At 41.8% G+C, this 26016-nt stretch overlaps 1 protein-coding gene across 2 annotated transcripts in view; it reads left to right on the top strand.

The window, feature by feature from the left end:
• PIP4K2A (phosphatidylinositol-5-phosphate 4-kinase type 2 alpha) overlaps positions 1-26016 on the top strand; it is a 199203-nt gene that overhangs the window by 85577 nt on the left and 87610 nt on the right. For both annotated transcript variants that reach the window (XM_034760282.1, XM_034760283.1), the window contains 2 exons: positions 13650-13747; positions 14872-14968. In XM_034760282.1, the coding sequence (XP_034616173.1) occupies positions 13650-13747; positions 14872-14968 (195 nt within the window). The remainder of the gene's footprint in view (positions 1-13649; positions 13748-14871; positions 14969-26016) is intronic.

The raw sequence follows: 26016 nt of genomic DNA on the forward strand, positions 1-26016 counted from the left end.
GTCTGTAGCAGTGCATGGGATTCTTCCGTCCTAAGTGCAGGACTCTGCACTTGTCCTTGTTGAACCTCATCAGGTTTTTTTCGGCCCAATCCTCTAATTTGTCTAGGTCCCTCTGTATCTGATCCCTACCCTCTAGTGTATCTACCACGCCTCCTAGTTTAGTGTCATCTGCAAACTTGCTGAGAGTGCAGTCCACACCATCCTCCAGATCAGTAATAAAGATATTAAACAAAACCGGCCCCAGGACCGACCCTTGGGGCACTCCGCTTGAAACCGGCTGCCAACTAGACATGGAGCCAATGATCACTACCCGTTGAGCCCGACGATCTAGCCAGCTTTCTAGCCACCTTACAGTCCATTCATCCAGCCCATACTTCCTTAACTTGGCGGCAAGAATACTGTGGGAGACCGTATCAAAAGCTTTGCTAAAGTCGAGGAATAACACATCCACTGCTTTCCCCTCATCCACAGAGCCAGTTATCTCATTATAGAAGGCAATTAGGTTAGTCAGGCACGACTTCCCCTTCGTGAATCCATGCTGACTGTTCATAAATGACTTGCACAAAGCCACAGGGGAGAATTGGTGTTAATGTCTGTGTCAGAATTCAGGGATTCCTGGTTTCCAGTCCTATATTTAGACCAGGAAACACTACTTTTCTGGAATTTCTTCTGTCTCCCCCCCACCTTCTAGCCCAAACTCAATGAGCCCCAGTGTTTAAAATGTTTAAATATAAAAATGGGACATTTGATCACCCTAAAGGGACAGTCCCATATTTAAGCCCTCTTGCAGGTGTCCCGACTTTTTCTTAAAAACTGGCAAAATTGTCCCATATTTTCTGTCTCTCCCCCCTCCTCCCATCAGTACTGGTGGGTACTGCTGCTGGCCAGATACCTGCTCACCAGCTGCCCTCCCACCAGCGGGGTGTGTGTGTGGGGGGTGGGTCCAGTGGCTGACTATGGGGATGGGTGTGTAAAGCTGGTGATGAGGCGAAGATGCAGCACGCGGAGCCAGCCACTCCCCCTGCTGGTCCGTCAGCTCCAGCCTCTGCTGTGTGCTGGCTCTTGGCTAGCAGGGCCCTGTCCTGTTTCCGGCTGGCACTGGCTGCACACGGCAGTGGCTGGTGAGTGCGGGCAGGCACCAGGCAGCAGCCAGTTACAAACGTTTTGTTGTCTATCCATTAGCCCTTTACATGTTCCCCCTCTCACTGTCTTCTCCCTACTTTGCCCCTATGCCCCCCTCATCCCCTCTGCTTCTCCATAGCCCCACTGGTGGGGCATGTCCTGCTTCCAGCATTGTGCGGAGAACCAGCCCCTGGTCAGAGCGCTCAACTCACCATCAACCTGGTGGCAGGCTCCTTCCTCCCCCCCTGCCTCTGGCTGGGCAGGTGCCCCGGGAAATCCATGAGGTACAGAGACCTGTATGTGCCGAGGTACTGAGACCTGTATTTGCCAAAGCCCTGCACAGCGCTGGCACTGGGAAGCCTCTTCACCCCTCAGCTAAGCTCTGGAGTGGAGAGGAGGGGAAGCAATTTCCAGCCTATTCATGCCCTGAACCTGCAGGCTCCACAGCAGCCCCCACCTCCCTGCCCTAGGTCCTACCCCCAGGGAGTGTAGGGCTGCTCCATCCTCTAAGCACCCTCCCCTACTGAGCCACCTCTCTGGCCAGTTATCTGAAGGCCCTGCAGTCAGGTTCCCTGGGCCCTGGTGCACAATGCAGCCTTGGGGCTTTAACCCCTTCCTGCCCACACTGTAGCTGGGGTGGGTGGGTGTGGTGGGGGAGGAGACAGGAGGCAGCTAGGTTATGTCAGTGGCCAGCAGCAGCCTAGAGGTGTTAGCTGCCTCTCAACACTATGCGAGCAGGAAGGGACAAACTGCTTCCAGCCCCAGGGGCAGGGGGGAGAAGAAGAGATGAGCTCTGCAAATACATGGGCCAGGACAGCCATCCCCCGGGCCAGCTTTAGAAAGAGCGGGTCCCGATTCCTGGGGACGGGGCTTGCCGCAAGCCCCGCTCCCAGGAATCGGGCCGCGTTCCGGCCGGAGCTCTGGCCAGGCTCGCGGGGCTTGGGTCCGGCCCGGAGCTGAGCTGCGGGGGCCGGAGCCGAGCCGCGGGGGCTGGGCCCGAGCTGAGACGAGCCGCGGGGGCCGGGACTGGGGCCGCGCCGCGGGGGCCGCGCCGGGTCAGAGTCACTGAGGCTGGGGCCGCTCGGCCGGGGCCGGACCGGCGCACTTCCCCAGAACCGGGGCCAGAGTGAGCTGCTTGGCCGGGGCTGGACTGGGCCGCGCCGCGCCTCCCCGGAGCCCTTCTCGTGCCCCCCGTCACCCCAGCTTACCTGGTGCTGCCAGCCTGCCTGCCCGCCCCTGCTTCTTTTCAACTTCCCACGAATCTCTGAGTCGCGGGAAGCAGGGGAGGGGGAGGAGCAGGGGGCGGAGTGTTCAGGAGAGGGGAGGAGGGAGAAGTGAGCTGGGGGCGGGGTGGAGAGCTGCGGTGCGGGGCCCGATTCAGCCGATTTGGCTGAATCGGCCTAAAGCCAGCCCTGGCCATCCCCCTTCTTCCCCGCCCCCCCCACACCCCCAACTGGAAGCAGCTCCTGTCCCTTCTCTCTAGCACAGTGCCAAAAGGCTGCTACTGACCACATTCTGGTGTGAATCCTGGCAGAAATCGGGAGGGGAAGAGGGTATGTGACCCTGCATGCCTCCCACCACGTGATGCCTCGGGAAGACGGGTCCGTCCCAGGGGCCCAGCCAGGCATGGAGGGCATAGAGTGTTGGGCAGGGAGAATCAGTTGGTCGGTCAAACCCCTGTGTGGAGAGGGGTACAGGAGTGAATGTGTGTGTGTATGTGTGTGTCACCTCTGTGTGTGGGGGCAGGGGTAGGGATGTCTGTTTCCCCCCTTCCCTGTGTGAAGCCTAAAGCCTTAAAGATAAGAAAGCAAATGAAAAGAATCCAACTACGCAGTATTTCTTTTTAATGGGGGCTCAGTCAACTTGATCTTAATTTGAACATTTGTACTGCATAGTTCTGATTGGTTGCCAGTGAACTCACTTGAATGAGTAATTTTACCAGCTGTCCCATATTCAGCATAGGGAAATATGGTCATGCTATTTAAATACATAAATTTGGTTTAAAATACAAAGAACAAAAAGACTACACATGTCTTTCTCTCAGACTAACAATAAACAAACGAGTTCACTTGTACCCTGCCAGGCCCAGGTAGTCAGATGGTAGAGAAATGTCTACCCATTCACAAAGACCTGGGGGGGAAAAGGTGCAACTTGTACAACTGTGGCCATCTGCATCTGCCAAGAGAACAGCAACCTAGGTTTAGTTTGTTGAAACCACTAAGGGCTGTAATTGTGACTTTCTGCAGTGTTTAGCACAAAGCATCCAATACCATTCTAGCTTCAGCCCTGAGAGGCTGGTATGAAAAAGGACATGTCATTTGAAAGGAAGGCAGAAATGTTTTGTGATTGTTAATACTTACATTCTTATCAAAGATGAGATATTCAATATTTAATGTATTGCATATAAAAATAAAATGGATGGAATTTAAATGGAAAGATAACTTGCATCAGAAGCATCTATTAGGGATCACTTGGACATGCCCATTTTGATTGTGTGATTTGACTGGGGTGGAAACAGACATTAGTGGACTTGGGTCCTTTCCTCTTCTAAGTTTCTAGCCAGCCACAACATCTATAAGATGTTATGCAAGCTCCTAGCTGCAGTATGTAAAAAGAAGATACGCACTGGACTATTAGAGAACAGAATCATTGTTCTCTGTCCACTCCAGCTAAATATGCAATATCTTCAGTCAACTGCTTTTATTGTACACAGCTTAAATGTCTGTCTGCTTTGCATACAAGTAATTTATTGCTGCTTGTATTCTGACAGAATGAAACCTAATGCTTAATTAGGCATTGCACTGGTAATCTAGTATTTAGGGGGAATGTATCTGAATTAAATAAGGGCTATTAATAATGCCTAACAACTTGAGTATATTCATTGCTTGATTTGAAATAATATAAAATTAGTTAAGCTTATTTTAAAATGTCACAGTGTAAGATGGCTGTTTGGGAGCACCTCTGTGTGCGCTAATTTCAGAACCATTACCAGCTGAGCCTTACTATTTATTCAATGTCCAGTAGGCTTTTATTATTCCCTTATTTGCAATTTAACTGCAACCTCTATTTTTCTGCCAGAGTGAATTCAATCCTAAACCTGCAGGAGGAGCAAAATGAGTTGCAAACACAAATTTTGCCTGCAAGCTCCCCTCTCCCTGCTACTGAACTGCAGGTCTCAGGAGATTGGCAGTCTGATATTTTTTCAGATTGAGCCATCTATTTAGAGTGGCACTGTCAATCTGAAGTGCCAAAATTTGCCTTTCTTAAAAAGATAAATGCTCGAATGCATTTTACATACATTGTATATGCAGTACAACCTTGCTTAGGTAAATATCATGGGGGATGAACTAAGGGAACGTTTCCTGGGCCATTTGTCACTGTTGTGCAGATATTTATTTACCTAATGTAATTAATAGGGCTGTCAAACAATTAAAAAATTAATTGTGATTAATTGCGAGATTAAAAAAATTAATCACAATTAATTGCAGTTTTAATCGTACTGTTAAACAATAATAGAATACCAATTTAAATTTATTATAAATATTTTGGGATGTTTTTCTACATTTTCAAATATATTGATTTCAATTACAACGCAGAATACGAAGTGTAGAGAGTTCACTTTATATTATTTTTTATTACAAATATTTGCTCTGTAAAAAAGATAAAAGTGCAATCTGTAAGTCGAAGCATGAAGAGGGATACGGGTGTTTAGCATATCTGGCACGTAAATATCTTGCAACGCTGGCTACAACAGAGCTATGCGAACACTTGTTCTCACTTTCAAGTGACATTGTAAATAAGAAGTAGGCAGCATTATCGCCCTTAAATGTAAACAAACTTGTTTGTATCAGCGATTGGCTGAACAAGAGGTATGACTGTGTGGACTTGTAGGCTCTAAAGTTTTCACATTGTTTTGGTTTTGAGTGCAGCTGTTTAAAAAAAAATTCTACATTTGTAAGTTGCACTTTCACAATAGAGAATGCACTACAATACTTGTATGAGGTGAATTGAAAAATATTATTTTGTTTATCTATTCCAGGAGTTCTCAAACTGTGGGTCGGGACCCCAAAGTGGGTCATGACCCTGTTTTAATGGGGTCGCCAAGGCTGGCTTAGATTTGCTGGGGCCCAGGGCTGAAGCCAAAACCTGGGCCCCATTGCCTGGGGCCGAAGCCAAAACCCTTGGATTTCAGCCCTGGGCAGCAGGGCTCAGGTTAAAGCCTCCCCTGGCTGGGGCTAACGCAGAGGTGGGCAAACTATGGCCTGCAGGACCCTCCTGCCCGGCCCCATAGCTCCTGGCCCAAGAGGCTAGGCCCTGGCCCCTCCCCTGCTGTTCCCCCTTCCCCGCAGCCTCTGCTCACTGTGCTGCCGGCGCAATGGTCTGGTCAGCGGGGCTGCGAGGTCTTGCTGGGCAGCACAGCTGCATAGCTGCAGACTGACCTGGTGCTGTGTGTTGCGCGGTGGTGTGGCTGGTTCCAGCCGGGCGGCACGACTGCCTGTCCGGGTGCTCTGAGCTGCATCACCAGCCACTGGTGCTCCAAGCAGCGTGGCCAGGGAGCAGCGGGGGTTGGATAGAGGGCAGGGGAGTTTGGGGTGGTGGTCGGGGGCGGTCAGAGGGCGGGGAACAGGCATGTTGAATGAGGGCAGGGGTTGTGGGGGGGGCAGTCAGGAAGGGGGGGGTTGGAAGGGGCGAAGGTGGGTAGTCAGGGACAGGAGTTCCGGGGGCAGTCAGGATTGAGAGGAGGGGTTGGATGGGGCGGCGGGGGGGGGGGGGGTTGGGGGTGGTTGGGGACAGGGAACGGGGGGTTGGATGGGGCAGGAGTCCCAGGGGGCCATCAGGGGGTGAGAAGCAGGGGGAGTCGGATGAGGTGGGGCTGGGCCACGCCTGGCTGTTTTGGGAAGGCACAGCCTCCCCTAGCCGGCCCGCCATACAATTTCTGAAACCTGATGTGGCCCTCAGGTCAAAAAGTTTGCCCGCCCCTGGGAGGTGGGGCTCGGGCTTTGGTACCTCCACCTGGGGTGGCAGGGCTCGGGTGGGCTCAGGCTTCATTCCCCCTCCTGGGGTCATGTAGTAATTTTTGTTGTCAGAATGGGGTCACGGTGCAATGAAGTTTGAGAATCTCTGATCTATTCTATTGTTTAAGTGAAATTAAAACTGCTATTAAGCATGATTAATTTTTTAAATCAAGTTAATTTGTTTTAAGTTAATTGCTTTAGTTAACTGTGATTAATTGATAGCCTTAGTAATTAGTAGACAACTGTTGATGCAGCACTGCTCCAAATCCTAGGACGTTCTGGATAGCTAAAGTTCACCTAGTCAAGGTTGTAGTGCATATGTTTATCTTGGGTTTGGCAGAATTAGATGAGGGTTTTTTGTTTTTTGTTTTTTTTTTAAATCGTCATTTTGGCAGATACATATTTTGTATTAAGCATTTATTTAAAAATCTGTTTTAATTTTCTTGGTTGCATGAAATTATGGGATTTAAGCATTTTTTCCTGTTTTTATCTATTGAATTTTCACAGTTGCAGGAAGTTGAGAGGACTGTCCAATTTTGAACTTGTGTACTTATTGTAGTACAAAACATTTAGCTGCCCAAGTTGGTCTTAGGAGAGGCATGTGCAGCACTTTGCTGTCTGAATAGACTGAATAATCTTTCCGTAGACTCTGAAGTTACTGATACTCCAAATGCACGTAATTCTGCACTGCACGTGACAGGCAGTGATTATTTTTATTTGTTTTTACTTATCCAGTATTCAAGTGCTAGTATGCTGTCATCACAGGGCACTTCACATGCCATGTATAAGTCAAAATCGTTCCTGAACTCTTCTGTCTTGCATGGGAAAATACACAGCATATTTTCATAGTTGCTAAAATTGCATGACATCTGAGCTTGACAAATGGGTCAAACACTTTACAGTTGGCAAAAAGAGATCCTGATCCATAGAGTCCATCAAATATATTGCAGGGTATAGTTAGCTTTAGTTTGCTTTGAAATTCTGACGTGAAAGCATGCATTGCAGATGAAAGGAGTTGCCTTTTGGAGCCCACTGACTTGAGGTTTCACTTACTTCTTTTAAGGCACCATGTAAATAAGCAGCAACTTGTAAATTACAGTAAAGCAGCATATTATTTTGATGTATGAGGTACATTTGGTTTCTAATTGCAAATGAACCCCATAGATTTTTTCCAAAAAATACACACAAAGATAACTTGCGTTACAGTTCTCACTGGTTTACATTGTCCTCAATGATCCATGTTAGTTTCATTGTCGTCTTTGAGGTGACTGCATCATCTTCTTTAAAGAGAGAGTCTGTTATGCTGTCCCAATAGCCAGGAATGAATCTTGCTGCCTGGATCCAGGGAAACCAGCATGATGGCACAACACAAGGGAGCACATGCAAACTTCTTAGGCTCATGTTGTTGCCTTCACAGACTTTTATTTATTTATTTATTTTTAAGCTCGCCTTTACTTGTTTTCATATTTATATATTACTGGAAAATGTAGCACAAGTGTGTTGACCACACAGAAAGCATCAGTTTTGATTGCGTAGTCAATGGCTACATGCAAAAGATGAGCAATATATGGAGTATGCAGCTGATATGCATACATATGAAGCACAGCTAATAAAAAGTTTGAACCACAGACGACATTATTTGGAATCTCTACAAAGCATAGTAAATAGAAAATCCACAGCTGCTGCTTTTGTTTCATTCATCCCAAGCTGTTTTACGAAGCCCGTGTTACCTTTCCTTGACTTGCTTTAATTTCAGGTGAGACTTACTGTTGAGATGTTCAGCATTATGATTTGTCTTTCTCTATATTTCTTGTTTACAAACTTTGCAGCACAAAATGTCCTCAGCTCCCTTTCCAAACTTTTTCACCATTTCAAATTCCAGGTCAGGGCATTCCTGTAGAGTTTTTCTTTTCAGCCTATTACTAACATATAAAAAATATGGGCTTATTTTCCCTAAAGAAGGTACCTCTTTGTTACTGAGTAGGTTGATAGTGTCCTGTTTTAAATCATGAATTGAAAGATGACAAAAATACAGCAAAAATTCACACTTATGCGACTGAAAAAAGTCCGGACACATGCCTAATTTTAAGAGAGATAGGCTGGTACCAGAGATTGCACGGGAAGTACCTTTCCCTTTTCACTACAAATGGGTATAATTTTATTTCATTTATGCTGTAAGTGATGATTCTCTTGACTAATTGAAATTAAATTAAATTAATATACTTGGTTTTGAGTCCTTTGCAAACAGGAATCTCTTCTTTATTTTTCTCCATGCATGAAGCCCCTATACTTTATTCATGCATATTAATCAGCTTTTGTGGGAAATCATTATAGACTTGTGACTTCATTGCACTCAAGAGAAACAGCTAAGAAGAAAACGAATGTTTCAGCAGTTTTATTTCGTGACTTTTGCCAATAGAACAGTTCCAACTATTTTTTTAAACTTTTGAGTTATAGCTGTTGTAATGCAATTTTCAGTTATAGCTGTTGGTGTTACACTCTTAACCTTGAAAATGACATTTCATTTATTAACAATTTTATGTTTTGTTTTCCCTCCTCCCTTTTCTCTAATGGAGTTTAAATCAATAACTTTTCTTTCCTCTCATGTGAATAAGCAGCATTGGTATAAGCACTATTCTGAGAAGCATGTGTGCTTAACTTCTGTGTGGAGGATGTACAAAATACTGTGTGTCAGATTTCATATAAATATTACTTTAAATTCTGTGTCAGAGGCGGCCTTAAAACAAAAGGAGCATGAGAATGAATGTTATCCCAAAGCACAGGTTTGTCATTGGTTTACAACACTTAAAAGGTATAAAATATCTGATATGTGGCTTGCTCTATTAGGTATTTTTAAAAGATGATTACTTGTTTTATTTACTTATTGGTGTAAGTGAAAAAGTTAGCAGCCCGCATTGTGACATTGAGACAAAATTACATTGTTAATGTTGTTGGAGATATGCTGATTGTGTGTTCATATGAGCCTGAGGCTACCCTATACTACAGATTTCTGCCAGGATAGCTCCGTTGGTCGGGGATGTGATGAGATGTAATCCCTGAAGCTGTGCCAGCAAAAGCCCAGAGAGTAGATGCAGTTATACTAGCAAAACTGTGCTTTTGCTAGTGTATCTTGTTTCAGAGGGTGGGGGCTGGTGGCGATGGAATAAGCTATACCAGTAAAAGTGCAGTTTTGCTTGTACAACATCATCCACGCTAGGAATGTTTTGCTGGTATAGCTATGTCTGTATACCGTACCAGCAAAACATTCCTGGTTTAGAAATGGCCTAATTCTCCATTCCATTGCACTGGTTTTATTTTGGCCTCTGAAGTGAGTTACATCAGCATAAAATGGGGTAATGAAGTGGAGAATGAGGCCCTTTGACCCCTGCTCCTCCCCTCTTGTATCGAAAGCTGCTTTATCTGTATGGTTACAGTTTCCACAGTGAGCTGATGACATGGTATCCCTTTCTTTGTTGCATAGAGCTACAAAACTAGTCAGATTAAAACTAGCCTACAGAAAATATTAGCACATGAAGAAGTCTACCTTCTTCGAGTGACGGTGCCTATATATATTCCAATCATGGGTGTGCATGCACACCATGCGCCAGAGCTAGGAGGTTTTTGTAGCAGTGTCTGAAGAATTAGATGTTGTGCTTGAAAGGTTTAAATTAATTGATGGTCTGTACTGCTAGGTCTGTACTGCTGCTGTGTCATTCCTCAGCTGAGGCAATTAAAGGTCATATTTGATTTTATGCAGTAAATTTTTTTGTTCTTGAAGAGACAAAGATTGAGAACTGACTGTCATACTCTAAGACTGAGTGAATACCTTAAAACAATCTTTTTCCTCAAACAAAAAGTTAAATCCCATTAGGTTGCATTAATGCTCCTTTCTGATGTATTTTTCTTCATACTCTAACAAAAGAGCTTGCTGGAAGGAATATTTGTGGAAAACAGTGAATTTCACTGATGTCCTCAAGGATCTGAGTAACTGCAATTAACTTCAAGGAGCCCTGCTGTTACTGGGGAAGGTGTAAGCAGCAGAGATGGCAGTGGAGCTGTCTGGCTGCAGATTTAGCAAGGCAGCACTGCATTGGTTTACACCCACTTCACATTTGTAAGGACTAAAGTCTTAATTTTTATTTTGCGAGACAGCTCAGTTTCTCCAAAAGTTCATAAGTGGATTTTTCTAACCACTCACAAACCACTACTCTGATTCAGTGAAACCTTCCTGTACTACTCTGTCTGTGTAATCTTTACAATTAAACTTCTGGAAATTAGAATCCTACATATTAGGTCATCTCTATCCCATATCCTTGCCAGTGCAGGACTCTTCCCTGGTAGGCAAGCTAAGGCTCTCTCCCTTCATTTGGCTCCACATAGAGGGAGGCTTTCCCATGTTTAAAACCTCACAGGACTCTGCATGAGCACAAAGGTCTGCCAATGCAAATTCAATTTCAGGACCAGGATCCTGAACCCTGCAAGAGCAATGACTAAAAATACTTTCTGGATATTTGGTGATCTTTCTCGTGGATTTTTCAGTAATGGGTTGAAAGGACTATTGAGCACTTGATTCATAAACAAAAATAGACCATTTTCAGGTAGTAGTTTATGCCGGGCAGTCATAAGAGATTGAAATTGTTTTTCCACTATGTTACCAAGTTAAAACTTGTTGTAGTCCACTGAGAGCAACCAGTGCTAATTATTGTGTTTGTTAAGCTGTGGTTCAAATACTATGCTGGAAAATTTAAGAGATTAATAAATACAACAACAAAAACATGTTTGTTTTCAAAAGAGGTGAAGTACCTGTGAAGTTTCTTTTTGATGTATGAAAACAATTACATTTATTTTTTAACATAAATATTGGTAATGAACTTAAAGGTGTGACATAAGTGGTCATTTTTGAAATTTTAAATATAATCCTAAAACATTCCCTAGTTTAAAGGGATACCGTCAAGTCAGATTTGCCCCAGAATTTAGGCTTTCTTAAAACAAGTTTACAGTATTCCAAAATTAAGACGAATAACTGTTTGTTAATTTAAGAAATAAAATTCCGGTGGAAACAGGATAACCCAAACATTCTTCCTCAATGTTTGCATCCCAGACATAGCAGCATTGTACATGAACCAGAACTTGAAATTAACTAGAAACTAATTTATTTTTGTTATCCAGATAGACAGTGAAAAGAGTAAGGCCCTAATTCTCCAATTTATCCCAAATTAGTGAGGCTCCATGCAGATTCAAGTATCTGCCCTCATGTTAATCAAGGCCTAAGTTACATATACACCTCTATCTTGATATAACGCTGTCCTCAGGAGCCAAAAAATCTTACCGCATTATAGGTGAAACAGTGTTATATTGAACTTGCTTTGATCCACCGGAGTGCGCAGCCCCGCCCCCGCTGGAGTACTGCTTTACTGCGCTATATCCGATTTCATGTTATACCGGGTCGCGTTATATCGGGGTAGAGGTGTATTACATATATCACATAAGTTACATATGTCTTGTGCAGGATTGAAGCCTAAATTAAATATATATAAAGATTAAAATTCTGTTTTAATAATAAATGGAACGTGTGCAAAGAAATTTTTTGTGTGTTTTGTTTTGTTTCTAATACTTTTAACCTAACAATGTTCTTTTAAGCAGTTGCTCTTTTTAATCTATGTTTGGGCTAGTATCGAAAAGTATCTTATCTTTCCCTAGTTTCTCTGCACTTTTCCCTTCTACCACAACTTTCGACAAAAATAGACGTATCAATGAGACACGTTGGGGAGGGATAGCTCAGTAGTGGGGAGGGATAGCTTAGTGGCTTGAGCATTGGCCTGCCAAACCCAGGGTTGTGAGCTCAATCCTTGAGGGGGCCATTTAGGGATCTGGGACAAAAATCTGTCTGGGGATTGGTCCTGCTTTGAGGAGGGGGTTGTACAGATGACCTCCTGCGGTCCCTTCCAACCCTGGTATTCTATGATTCTACCACATAAAAACCAAAGAATGTCTTCTCAGTTAAAAAGTGCAAGAAGCATAAATGAGATCATTAGTGATATTATTCATTGGTAATGTGTCTGGTTCCGTTATTACTATGATTTTATGTGAAAAATATTACACATTTTATTTTTACTTGGAATTATTATTACTATCATCAGTAGGGTGCTCCTCTGAGATCTGACAATAAAATCTGGTAGAATTGTTAATAAATCTGCATTGGCAGATTCAGTACAGGAATTGAACTGAGACCTAATAATTGTAATTATTATATTACACTGATTTAATGTGATACATTGCCATGAAATTCTTCATTGTAACAAGGGCTTTCATTCAATTACATTTTATAGCTGCCCTATAAGGAACCATTACCATTGAAACAAAAGCAAATTCTAAATACAAGTGGGTTTTTTTGTTTTGTTTTTAAAGATTTTCTGGATCCCTGGATATCCTCAGAGTTTAGGGGGTCACTTTTTAGTATGGTACCTATTCAATCTCTGTCACTCCTGATATGACTGAAGATGACTTCAGGAAGCTACTCAAAGCACTTCTCTGTCCTACTTCTCTTCAGGTCCATAGCTGAGCACATTACCTCCATGGCATTTCCAGGCTCTGTTAACCCAGAAGCAGGGGGCCAAGTTACCTCCATGGCAGCTTGTTGTGCTATCGCTAGGCCATGGCCTCAGTTCAAATCAATATTATTGCCACCTCATTATCTGTGTTCTTAGCTCTTTCAACTCCTCATCCACTATGGTGATGATAGTACTGCACCCATCAGACAATAATAGAAATTCCATTCAAACGGATCTGTAACAGTCCTTAAAATATTCATCGCAAATAATATTTACTTTGAGGTGTTTAAAAGGTGGAGTGTGAGAAGATGTGTAAGAAGAAATGTTTAAATCAAGGCATCTGTTTTCAGTACAGTTGTTGTTGTAGGACTCAAGCACATACTGAGAGGAGAGGGGAGAGAGACTAGTTCATAGGCTGTAAGGGAAAGTAGTAATTAGTGTATGAAATGTGGCAAAATTTTGACAAATGATCTGGGGTAGAAAAGTAGTTCTGTCCAATAAACAGGAGCAGCATTTTCATGGTTAAACACAATTTCTACTCTGATTTCATATCCTGATTGACATTCCTGAGAAGAAGTACTTTCCAAGAGTACTTTGGAGGTTCTTGGGACTTACTACAATACAGATCAGGAATGCTTTTCCTACTCTCTCCATCATAGCTGATCCCCTGACCAAAACAACATTTTAAAGATATTACTGAAGAGGCAACTGATGACATCGGTCATTCTAACAATAATTCAAAGTAACTATGCCACATTTACTGTTAAAACTGGACACATGTAACTTTAAAATGTCATTAAATTTTTCATCCAGAAAAACTGAAATTGCTTTAGGATTTGTTCTCCTAAATTTAACAAGTTTTAGGGTATGTTTAGTTTGTTTTAAGTCGCGTGTAGAGTGTATTTGTAAAGTGACAGCAAAGCTAAAATGTTATTAAATGTTTGTTTTTCTTCTCCTCTAGATCAATGAACTGAGCCATGTTCAAATCCCTATTATGTTGATGCCAGATGATTTCAAAGCATATTCAAAGATAAAGGTGGACAATCACCTTTTCAACAAGTAAGTGCAAGTAACAACCCTTTGTAGAGGGGGGGATAAAGCTCCTGGCAGCGATATTTTACAAAATTCTATAAACTCTGTTATTTTTCAATGAATGGGAGTAAAGTTTTGCTGATTAAGTTAATCCTGTGATAAACATAACCATCTGTTATATTCTAAAAAGCAAAAGCAGGGCCTACTGGGTAGTACTCTTTGGCCATATGGTATATTATTACCCATGAATATCTTGTACCTAGAAAATGATTGTTCTGTTTATGATGGAAATTTTTGTTTAGGTATTTTAAATGCATACATTTTTGTACAGTTATTTTTTATGTTTGAAACAAAAAGTTATAAATCAGAATAAACAGTGGGATAGGGAGTATTTCAAAGCCAAATAAGGAATGTACACCTTTTCATAATCCCTGATATGAAATCATATAAAATGTTGACCGTATTACCCCATTCTATTATATGATAAACTATGGAATTAGTTGGAAATTTATTAGAATGATTTAGCAAAATAATGACTTCAGGCATTTGTTTTCAGCAATGTACGTTAGTCGTGTGTTTCAGATACAAAATAATAGCATGTGCACTTTTATAAAGATAAAATGAAGGTTAAAAATATTCTAGAAAATGGAATGATTCCATTATTTTGTACCTTCTAATCTGTGGCAAAGTTCAAAGAGAAGAAGTAGCAATTACTCTTTCTGAGTATAACAGTGAGGTTAATTATAGGATTTTAAAACTAATCCATCATTAAAGGAGTCCATGTTTTATAAAAGCTTTGATGTTTCTCTGAGTTTTTTGGTGTCATAGTTGAATCCTTGTATAATCCAATTTAAGGTTTTTCCTTTAGAGCATTAGTAGGGCAAAGAGAAAATTATTTCACTGTTTTTGAGTCCAGATGTGAAGACTTGTCAAAATTTAGATGTATGGACTTCATCCAGTTCTTATATAGCTGATTACCAAGCCCTATGTGTATTTCTATAAAAGAGAGAAAATAGACCTGATAGAGGTTGGAGTAGATGGACTCTTAAGTCTGCTTTGTCTCTGTTTTGTACAAAAGTTTAAGATGTTATTGTCCTGAGTAATTTATTTGAACATGCATGTGAATTTCACTGTTTTGCATTCTATTTCAGAGAAAACATGCCAAGTCATTTCAAATTTAAGGAATATTGTCCAATGGTATTCCGCAATCTGAGAGAGAGATTTGGAATAGATGATCAGGACTTTCAGGTAGGTTGACTATCAATATACATGTGAAGAACTATTCATAGTGCCACTGGCTATGAGCAGGAGAATCTGTTTGTGTGGAAGTCTGCCCACAGATCATCATAGGCTTATACTTCGAGAGTCTGTCTGCTCATTCAGTGAGAAAATGGGCTTCTCACACCCTTCTTAGTTATAATTAAGAAGGAACAGGACAGGAGTATACTAATTCTGAGATTGTCAGTGGTGTAGTTGAGATTGTGCAGGAGCTGTAGACCCACATGAAGGTTGGGGTTTTGTTTAGTTTTTGAAGGGGGTTGTTTTTTAATTATAAACTGGGGGAGGGGGTTTGGAGTCTGCTTAGGCATTTAATAAGGGATCCAGGAGTGAAGCCCTAGTAGGGAGATGCCTGCTGGCTCTTCATCTGATGTAGACAATGTTGAGGCAGCAAGAGAGTTTTCTGCCTCTTTCCTTTTTTTCTTATTTCTTGCAATTTTCAGTATCTTGGTCCTTAGCTTTTCTTGTTTGTGTCCTCAATACTTGTGTGTCTGTTCTCCTCCTCCTGTTGCATCACTAGGGCCCTATCAAATTCATGGTCCATTTTGATTAATTTCACGACCAGAGAGTTTTTAAATTGGTCAATTTCAGGTTTTCAGATGTTTTACATCTGAAATTTCACAGTGTTGTGACTGTGGGGGTCCCAACCCAAAAGGTACCCGGAGGTGGGTCTGGTCTCTTCCCCCCTCCCTCCCCAGCCTGACTGGGACTCGCAGCTAGAAGCCCCCAGCTGGGGTCCTCCCAGCAGCACGGAGAAGGGCTTATTTCACGGTCCATGACTCTTTCTACTTATTCTGTTTCCTACTGCTGCACATACCTGCCACAGTGAAGTTGCTGAGGCTAGGTATAGTGCCTCTTGCAGTAAAAGGAAAGAGGTATGTCTGGACAGCACCGATGGGAGATGCTGTATCCACTGAGCAACTTTAGCAAGGCACAGCAGTAACACAAGTGTTGTTTGAACATAGTCTCACTGCATGTGTTAGTACCTCTGTCTCTTTTTCCTTCTCACCCCATATTTTACTAACCAGAAAGAGTACCAGGGTGGTACTTTTGCTGTCTTCCAATTGTCATGATCTGAAGATTGCTCCAATGCTCTGCATATGTTTCTGAGTAAAGAGCAGATTTGGCAAGCTAACAGAACACTGCAGGACCTGGCAGCGTTAGAAGAAGCTCTCCCAGCCTGATGATAACTCTGGCTGCTTGGCTTTCTGTCCTCACAAAAAGGAATGGCCAGAGTACTTCACTACTATAGGAAAAGAAAGTAATAGCACTCTGTTCCAGCGTAACCTTACTCTTACCTACTGCCATTCCCGTAATCACTTGTGGCCGTATTTCCTCCACACACTATTACAGCTACCCACCTCCTTCCGCCATGACACTACAAATGGTTCTGTCCTTTTTCTATCCAATGCTTATTGTGAACCCAATACTTTTCCCTTCCCTGACAATGTCCCAGTGCTGTCCTTTTATTATGCACTCTTCCAATAGAAGTTATCTTTTTTTTCCTCCCTTTCACCGTTACCACCCCACCATCATTCAGCTGCATTTTTATCTCATCTTGACATACTCTGACATCTCCTGCTGAATTTCCACTTGCCAAACCTGGATCTTAGATTTCTAGCCTGGTGAAATGATGGTACAAGCCATTCCCGTCTGTTTGGAGCCTGCTAAACTTCTGCTCCTTGTCTTAGAGTTGCTGTTTTAAACTAAGAAAGCAGAGCTGATTGAAACTTTCTGAATTTTTGTTTTTAAGCAAAAATTTTCATTGAAACTTGAAATTTAAATGAGGAGATTGGGATAACTTTTTTTGCAAGCATTTTCTCAAAAAATTCAGCCTGTTTCGCAATCTGCTATAGAGCTTGTCAATTTTTTCTGAATTCTGATTTTAATAGAATCAAAATTAACTTCCCATTTTTAAAATAGCTCCCTAAGAAGGAAAATATTGTATAATATATTTGAGTTTAACATTTACATTCAGAATGTTTCCTCAAAATTTTTTACAGATTCTTCCACCTGTAGATTTCTGGTTCAAATTTGACTAATCATAGAAGATTAGGGTTGGAAGAGACCTCAGGAGATCTAGTCCAACCCCCTGCTCAAAGCAGGACCATTTATATCATCCCAGCAGGGGCTTTGTCAAGCCAGGCCTTAAAAATCTCTAAGGATGGAACCCATTCCAGTGCTTCACCACCCTCCTAGTGAAATAGTTTTTCCTAATATCCAACCTAGACTCCCCCCAATGCAACTTGAGATCATTGTTCCTTATTCTGTCATCTGGTACCACTGAGAACAGCCTAGCTCCATCCTTTTTGGAATACCCCTTCAGGTAGTTGAAAGCTGCTATCAAATTCCCCCTCTCTCTTCTCTTCTGCATATTAAATAAGCCCAGTTCCCTCAGCCTCTCCTCATAAATCATGTGCCCCAGCCCCCTAATTATTTCTGTTGCCATCCACCTCCACTGAACTCTCTCCAATTTGTCCACATCCTTTCTGTAGTGGGGGGACCAAAACTGGATGCAATACTCCAGGTGTGGCCTCACCAGTGCCAAATAGAGGGGAATAATCACTTCCCTTGATCTACTGGCAATGCTCCTATAATGCAGCCCAATATGCTGTAGCCTTCTTGGCAACAAGAGCACACTGACTCATATCCAGCTTTTTGTCCACTGTAATCCCCAGGTCTTCTTTTGCAAAACTGCCGCTTAGCCAGTTGGTCCCCAGCACATAGCAGTGCATTGGATTCTTCCATCCTAAGTGCAGGACTCTACACTCGTCCTTGTTGAACCTCATCAGATTTCTTTTGGCCCAATTCTGCAATTTGTCTAGGTCACTCTGGACCCTATCTCTACCCTCCAGCCTATCTACTTCTCCCCCCAGCTTAGCGCCATCCGCAAAATTGCTGAGGGTGCAATCCATCCCATCATCCAGGACATTAATGAAGATGTTGAACAAAACCGGCCCAGGGACAGACCCCTGGGGCACTCTGCTTGATACCGGCTGCCAACTAGACTTTGAACAGTTGTTCACTACCCCTTGAGCCCGATGATCTAGCCAGCTTTCTATCCACCTTATAGTCTGTTCATCCAATCCATACTTTTTTAACTTGCTGGCAAGAATATTGTGGGAGACCATATCAAAAGCTTTGCTAAAGTCAAGATATATCACGTCCACCTCTTTCCCCATATCCACAGAGCCAGTTATCTCATCATAGAAGGCAGTCAGGTTGGTCAGGCATGACTTGCCCTTGGTGAATCCATGTTGACTGTTCCTGATAACCTTCCTCTCCTCCAAGTGCTTCAAAATGGATTCATTGAGGACCTGCTTCATGATTTTTCCAACGACTGAAGTGAGGCTGACCAGTCTGTAGTTCCCCAGATTCTCCTTTTTCCTTTTTTAAAGATGGGCGCTATATTTACCTTTTTTCAGTCGTCCGGGACCTCCCCCAATCGCCACGAGTTTTCAAATATAATGGCCAATGGCTCTGCAATCACATCAGCCAACTCCCTCAGCACCCTCAGATGCATTAGATCCAGACCCATTTATTTGTGCATGTCCAGCTTTTCTAAATAGTCCTTAACCTGTTCTTTCACCACTGAGGGCTGCTCACCTTCTCCCCATACTGTGCTGCCCAGTGCAGCAGTCTGAGAGCTGACCTGGTCTGTGAAGTCGAAGGCAAAAAAAAGCATTGAGTACTTCAGCTTTTTCCACATCATCGGTCACTAGGTTGCCTCCCCCATTCAGTGAGGGTCCCACGCTTTCCCTGACTACCAGCTTGTTGCTAACATGCTGTAGAAACCCTTCTTGTTACCCTTCACATCCCTTGCTGGCTGCAACTCTAATTGTGCTGTGGTCTTCCTTGTTACACCTCTGTATGCTCAAGCAGTATTTTTATACTCTTCCCTAGTCATCTGTCCAAGTTTCCACTTCTTGTAAACTTCCTTTTGTGTTTAAGCTCGCCAAAGATTTCTCTGTTAAGCCAAGCTGGTCGCCAGCCATATTTGCTATTCTTTCTGCACATTGGGATGGTTTGTTCTTGAACCCTCAATAACTACTCCCTTACATACAGTGCAACTCATCCACCTTTTCTCTCCCACCTGTCCTTCCTGAAGTGTTCATACCCATCCATGACAGTGCTCCAGTCATGTGAGTTACCCCACCAAGTCTCTGTTATTCCAATCACAGCATAGTTAGTTGACTGTGCCAGGACTTCCATTTCTATGTTTGTTTCCCAGGCTTCTTGCGTTCGTGTACAGGCACCTATGATAACTAGCCGATTGCCCTGCTTTCTCAGTATGAATCAGGAGGCCTCCCCTGTTGCACCCTCCTTCTTGTGTTTCCTCCCAATATCCCATTTCCCCATTTACCTCTGGGCTTAGGTCACCATCCCCTGGCGAACCTAGTTTATAGCCCTCCTCACTAGGTTAGCAAGCCTCCCTGCGAAGATGCTCTTCCCTCTCTTCGTTAGGTGGATTCCATCTCTTCATAGGAATCCTTCTTCCTGGAACAACATCCCATGGTCGAAGAATCCAAAGCCCTCTCTCTGACACTACCTGCATAACCACGCATTTACCTCCACAATTTGATAGTCCCTACCTGGGCCTTTTCTTTCAACAGGGAAGATAAACTAATGAAGTTCTTCCTCTTGACCAGGAGGAAAGTGGATTCTGTAGCTGAGGGGCTTTCATGGAAAACACTCTGCCAGGTACCCTCTCACATTTAAATTGGAAGGAATCTAGCTCATACACCTCCAGTGACCACAGCTATGTACATTCTACAGGACAGAGGTGATCTGTTAATTAGGCAGGTTTCAGGCCATTTAAGACGTTATAAGTTAAAAGCTGCATCTTAAACTCACTTGAAGGCAGTAGGCAGTCGATGTAGATCATGGAGCACCTGTATCATGTGCTTGAAGTGAGATATTCTACTTAATGAGTCACCTCATTCACTAGTTTGAGCATTGGCCTGCTAAACCCAGGGTTGTGAGTTCAATCCTTGAGGGGGCCATTTAGGGAAATGGGGTAAAAATCTGTCTCTGGATTAGTCCTGCTTTGAGCAGGGGGTTGGACTAGATGACCTCTTGAGGTCCCTTCCAATTGTGATATTCTATGATCTGTCTACATCTGTCTAGTTTTGGAGCAAAGCTGACCTTGTCTTGATGATGACTAAAGATAATCAGCCATCACAAAACGTTCAGCCTCTGTTCCATGATCCAGTTGAAACATTACTATGTGTAACCTAGGGTCTGGTCCAAATTAACCAGAATGTGGCGCGTTAAGTATATTGAACGCATGCAATTAACTGATTGCCAGCAATCTATAGAATAGGAAATATTAGAAAGTATTTGGTGTATAATTTCAAACAATTAATAAATCAATAAAATTATAAGATGCTTTTGGAGGATTCTTGAACAGAAAGGCTGAGTCAAATTATTTACTGTGAATTATTTATATAGTGCTACTTGTTTGTATTAAATTATCAAATAACTGCGTACTTAGAATTTTAAAAATAGAAAGTTCTCTCTGCTGATTGTGCCCTTCTCACATTTCATTTGCAAATATGGATATCCTGTCCCCCATCCTCAAAGAAGCTCAAAATGAGACAGCTTCATTTCATTTACTACTTGTTTGTGCAGCTGATGCAGCAACATTGAAGTCACTGGAAATGTTCATAGCTTTGGGAATAGGTTTTAATAGGTTCCTCCTACTACAGAATCAGTCCCACATGGCTTTTCCACTGTGCCCCATAACCTCTGACTTCTATGTGGAAGTTTTAAAAGAATAATAATTGGAAAACCCTAGTGGAAGTAGATTATAAGAGAGGATATATTTGCCATGCTTTTGCCAATTGATATTGAAGGGGAAGGTGTTTTCACAAATCCCAAGCAAGCTTTATATTACTTAGAAACACCATCCTTTGTCCCTCCCACCTGAGAAAATTCACACACCTTAACATTACCATAATTCTCATGCACCATATACTATGCACTGCAGCCTTAACTCTGCCCTCTTGGGATGCCAGCTTTTTATCACCCCCCTTGACCAAACTACCCCCTCCTAATACAACACACTACTACACCAAACATCCACAACTCATAGTGTTGGGAGGGATAGTTTGTTAAAGGCATGTGTGCAGGAGGTCAGACTGAGGTTGTGGTATGCAGTAGTTTAGTGGTATTGTTAAGGGTTTGTGCCAGTGGATGGAGGAGAAGAAGGTATGTACTGTTAGCTGTGTGAATTTTTTATTTCTTTGATCTTATGGCTTTTTGTCATGTATACTGTGTATGTGGCAACCCTAAATGCTTCACAAGTAAGTTTTTTGCATATTATTTATTATATGGTTATGCAGAGTTATGAGCTATCATTCTTAATGGAAAACTAATGAGAGAGGAAGTAAATTGACCATCATGATCATTAAGTCCCAAGTCACTAACTAATAAACTTCTGAGACCAAAACAGCAAATTCCACTCCTAAGTGTGACATTTCTATCACAGGAGAGTAGATAGAGGACATCTTAATGCAGGTTCCATTTGGGAAGATATAACCCCTTTTAATTAAGGTTTTGGAGAATTTGGGTTTTTTTTTTCCCCCTTGCTCTTCAGCAGAGACGGAGAGAGGTTGGTGCTCCAGGGAAAAAGAGAGGTGGGATGGTTGTTACAGTTTAATAAATGGCATAGGCTAATGTTTGAAATGCTTTGGAAAATAAAGGTAAAATCTGGATATTCAAGGTGACAAAGTTATCATAGCAATATGTATGTAATGATAACAAAAGATTTAACAAGATGTAATATGACCATATTTTCAAAATACAAAAACAGAATGCTTTTGTGGAACATTTTTTAGAGTTGCAAAATAGTTGTACAAAAGGCTTTTAAAAAATGTAGCTGGTGTCAGTATGCCACCTTCTGACAAGCATATTACTTGAAATGGAAGACTTTTTTCCTTTTACTTAGTGTTCTGAATGTATACAGTGTTGTTGTAGCCGTGTCAGTCCCAGGATATTTGAGAGACAAGGTGGGTGAGGTAATATCTTTTGTTGGCCCAACTTCTCTCTAAGGGTTCTGAATGCATTTATAGTGAAATGCTGAACAAGTGTCATTAACATTCACTTTGATCAAAAGAAGAGCTTTAATGGTATATATACACTTACTCAACTTTTTTTTTTCCACTCCGCTCCAAACATAGTTTATCACACTGAACATTCATTCCACTGGATTGTTTGTTCCTGGTAAACACAGAGAAGGGCTTACTCAATATAACCGTACATCTTGAACAAACACTTGGCAGTTATAGTATTTTTGATAAAATAAACGCCCAGGACATTTCAGGTGTGCTGCAGGAAGTTCCCGGGACATCAGGACATCATAAGTAACACTGGGCCTGTCGCAGTAAAACCAGGATGTGCTCATTTTAATGCTTCAACCCTGATGAGTTAAAAAAAATATACTAAACAAGAGAAGGTTATTGTCCTCTGAGAAACGCATCTATTTGACCATGAGACTTCCTCCTTCAAACAATCTTGGATGGAGCCTGTATGTCTCTCTCTTCGGGAGAAGTTACTGTATTGCTCGCAGTGTGTGAAAACAAACTAGAATTGATAGTAGATGTTTGAGGGTTATAACCTATGACATTTGTATTGAGAAAAGACTTTGCTGGCATTTATGTGTTGAATTGTGATTTTATATAGAAAATCTTTTTCACATTAGCCACTCTTCGGAATCATCATTTGTACAGTGGAGATTTTAATTGTATAAGACACAATAACGAAAACTTCAAAGAAAGGTAATGCCCTCAAATTGAATGCAGAGGAGATTGGCTTACTTACTTATCCTTATTTTTGTATTATTTGCACCTTAGAGCACCAGTCATGGACTACCCATTGTGCTACTCACTCTGCAGACAGATGATAAAGAGACTGTACCTGCCCCTCAGAGCTTACTGTCGTGGGTATCTGGCGTCTGTTGTGTCCTAATATAAAATCCCACTATAAGAGAATATAGATTATTTTTTCTCTCCAGCACATAAATTGCTTAAGATAATCCAAAAGGAAATGTACAGGGTGAATAGTTCCAATATTCTGTCAAGTATACTCTAGAATTCTTTCAAATCATTTTAGATTGAGATTTTTAGATCCTAGGTTTTTCAGGGCAGAGTTTTTATTGTACTATCCAGAGCTGAACACTTAATCGGTGCTAAACAAATGATAAATGATGGTAATCTAAATGTTCCCCAAACTTTTCTGAAGTGGGATACAACTTCTTTAAAGAAGGTGAATTTCCTTACATCAGTAAAGAAGCATAGTGAAATCTTCACACAAGCAAACTACTTAGGAGATTTTTACCAGGGGCATATGCTAGGAGGTATTTAAGTTTTTTCTGTAGAAGAATCACTATTGAGTTTTCAACACTTAAAAATATTTGTGGAAGCTGCTTTGTACTTTAAATCTAAATTGGGTCAATGCCAAGTATGAGAGAATTCTGTAAAACCAGGACAGAATTAAATCTCATATTAACCTGAAGCATTTGGAAGGATCTTGAGGTAGAAGGTATATGAATATAGAAATAAAGTTTAGTCCTGGCCAAAGTGTTTCATAAATAGAGATAATGTAGCTAAGCTAATACTTCACATTTAAAAAGCTGACCGTAGATCCCGCCAAGATGTATGCAATATTATTGTTTATTATAGTGATCTGTGAGCTTGAACAATTACAGTGCTAGGAATTCAAATATAGTTTTACTGATTAAATTGTCCCCACCTAATTAATTAGGCAATAAGAGGCATTAGCCAGCCTCAGAAAGTGAGTTCAGGGATACCATATTCCCAATGGAAGGAGAAAAAGCCTCAGGCCTGAGCTGACATGATTCAATTGTTTTTAAAACACAAACTGACACTTCCACTTTCTGAAACATATTGTGAAGCCTTTGAGAAAGGTTCACTTCCTAAGGGGTTCCATATAATTTGTATTTAAACCTAAGAGAGATCTCCACCTTGTCATTTTATCACCCATTTTCACTTCTAAATAATGGCTTCCAATAGTAGCTAAAATCCTGGTGGGTTAAGAGACTTCTTTCAGGAATAATCCACTATGACCTATCAGGATTTGTCCAGGGCTGAAAATTTGAAAAGCCTGTTTCATCTTACTGGTGTGGTCCTGTTCACTAGCTGAAGAAATTATACAATGGAGCAAAAGCAAGCATCTACTAGTTCATTAGTATTAGAGGCATTTTCTCTCTTAAGGCTACACTCCGGGGTCGTTCTGTTTCACCCCTTCTGTTCCTGGGCTTACTTAATGTGAAATGTCCCATTGAGAGGAGAATTCCAACTTGGTAAAGAAAGGGATGTAATATCTTTTTGCAGATTTTCTGCTTTATGCTTCATATTCAGAAAAGTGCTCCAATGAGTGTTGTTGCTTATAATGAGTGCCCTGTATTCAGGTCTGAGAATAAATTGGGGGAAGTCTAGTATTTTCATTGAGAGAAAGGATTATGGAACAGATAATGAGTAATTTACTGTAGATAAATTTAAATACTTGGAATATGGTTCACAAGAAAGGAATCCCAATTAACTTTGAACAATGTCATCCCCATTACAGAGCAAGATAGGACTAATATAGACAAATTGTCCCACTTACCTCTTTCATTAATCAGACATATCAGTGTAATTAAAATGAATGTTCTTCCCAAATATCTTTTTCAGAATCTTCTGCAGATATCCTTGATGATTTGTCCAGAGGATAGATAGAATTTATTCATAAGGAAAGAATTCTCCACTTCATAAAATAGTTTGTGAACTGATTAACCCATAGGCACCGAGACATATCTTTTGATCTGATCCCTAAGGAAGAAGAGAGGCCTCATAAAATACAGTGCTGTTCACACAACCCAGGCTATCTGAATTTAAAGTCTTAAAGTCTCAGGGAGTCTCTCCCCTGTGGATCCTGGTTCATAATCCACATGTGTGTAAATCCTGAAGACAGTTATTTCTAGCAGTGGGATGATCTTGGAATTATGACAGTTCAGGATCTATATAACAGTCCTCTTTTTCTTGAGGCAACCAAAGCCAGCTGTCATGTCCCTAGATATTTTTCACAGGCTTCTCCAACTTAGACATTTTAATATGGAAGAGATGAATTCCAGGTTTTCTGATGAGCCAAAATTTTAACCCATAGTTCCATAGCTACTGATGATTCTAGTTTTTAAAAAGTTATTAATTTATTATAAACAAAGGCCTAGAGAGAACTAAAACTAAATGGGAGGAAAACCTAAATGTAGTACTCAGTGCAATACAGGAGTGATAATTCTGTATGAACAAAATCATACATCAGTACAAGACTGAGACTAGTTCTCATCAATTTAAGTCATCCCAGCAAGGCTACCCAAAATACATGTTAGTTTTGATGATTAAGTATATGAAGTGTAAAGTAGAATCTGGGATTTGTTATGGGAATGTAGAAAAGTCCAAGTGTTCTGGAGCACATTCTCACATCAGTTAGGGGAGATACTGAAAGTGAGGACTTTAATGCTGCTTCAGATATGTCTTTTGAATTACTTATCCAAATTAAGGTATCAGAGAAAGTTTCTAGGAATTGCATTCTGCATAGTCATACTTTGTACAGTAACTCCTCTAATTGATTAGCAACGTAACAACGTTAACTGGGACGGCTTTAAGTGAGAACATGCACGTTTAAAGTTGCGCAATGCTCCCTTATAACGTTTGGCAGCTGCCTGCTTTGTCCACTGCTTGCAGAAAGAGCAGCTGGTTGGAGCTAGCGGTGGGGGCTTGAAACCAGGGTGGACTGGCAGCCCCCTTATCAGCTCCCTGCTCCCTTAAGTTTCCTGTGCAGCAGCTGCCCAGCAGGCTATCAATTGCCTGGCAGTTCAGCTGTCCCTCCCCCCCACTGCCTTGTGCTCCTCCTGCCCTCTGCCTTGGAGCTGCTCCCGGGAGTTTCCTGCTTGCGGTGCAAGAGGGAGGGGGTGCTAATGTCAGGGTGTCCCCCTCCCCCTTGCTCCTGCCCCCCGCTTA

This window comes from Trachemys scripta, chromosome 2 (genome assembly GCF_013100865.1).
Source record: "Trachemys scripta elegans isolate TJP31775 chromosome 2, CAS_Tse_1.0, whole genome shotgun sequence".
NCBI lineage: Eukaryota > Metazoa > Chordata > Testudines > Emydidae > Trachemys > Trachemys scripta.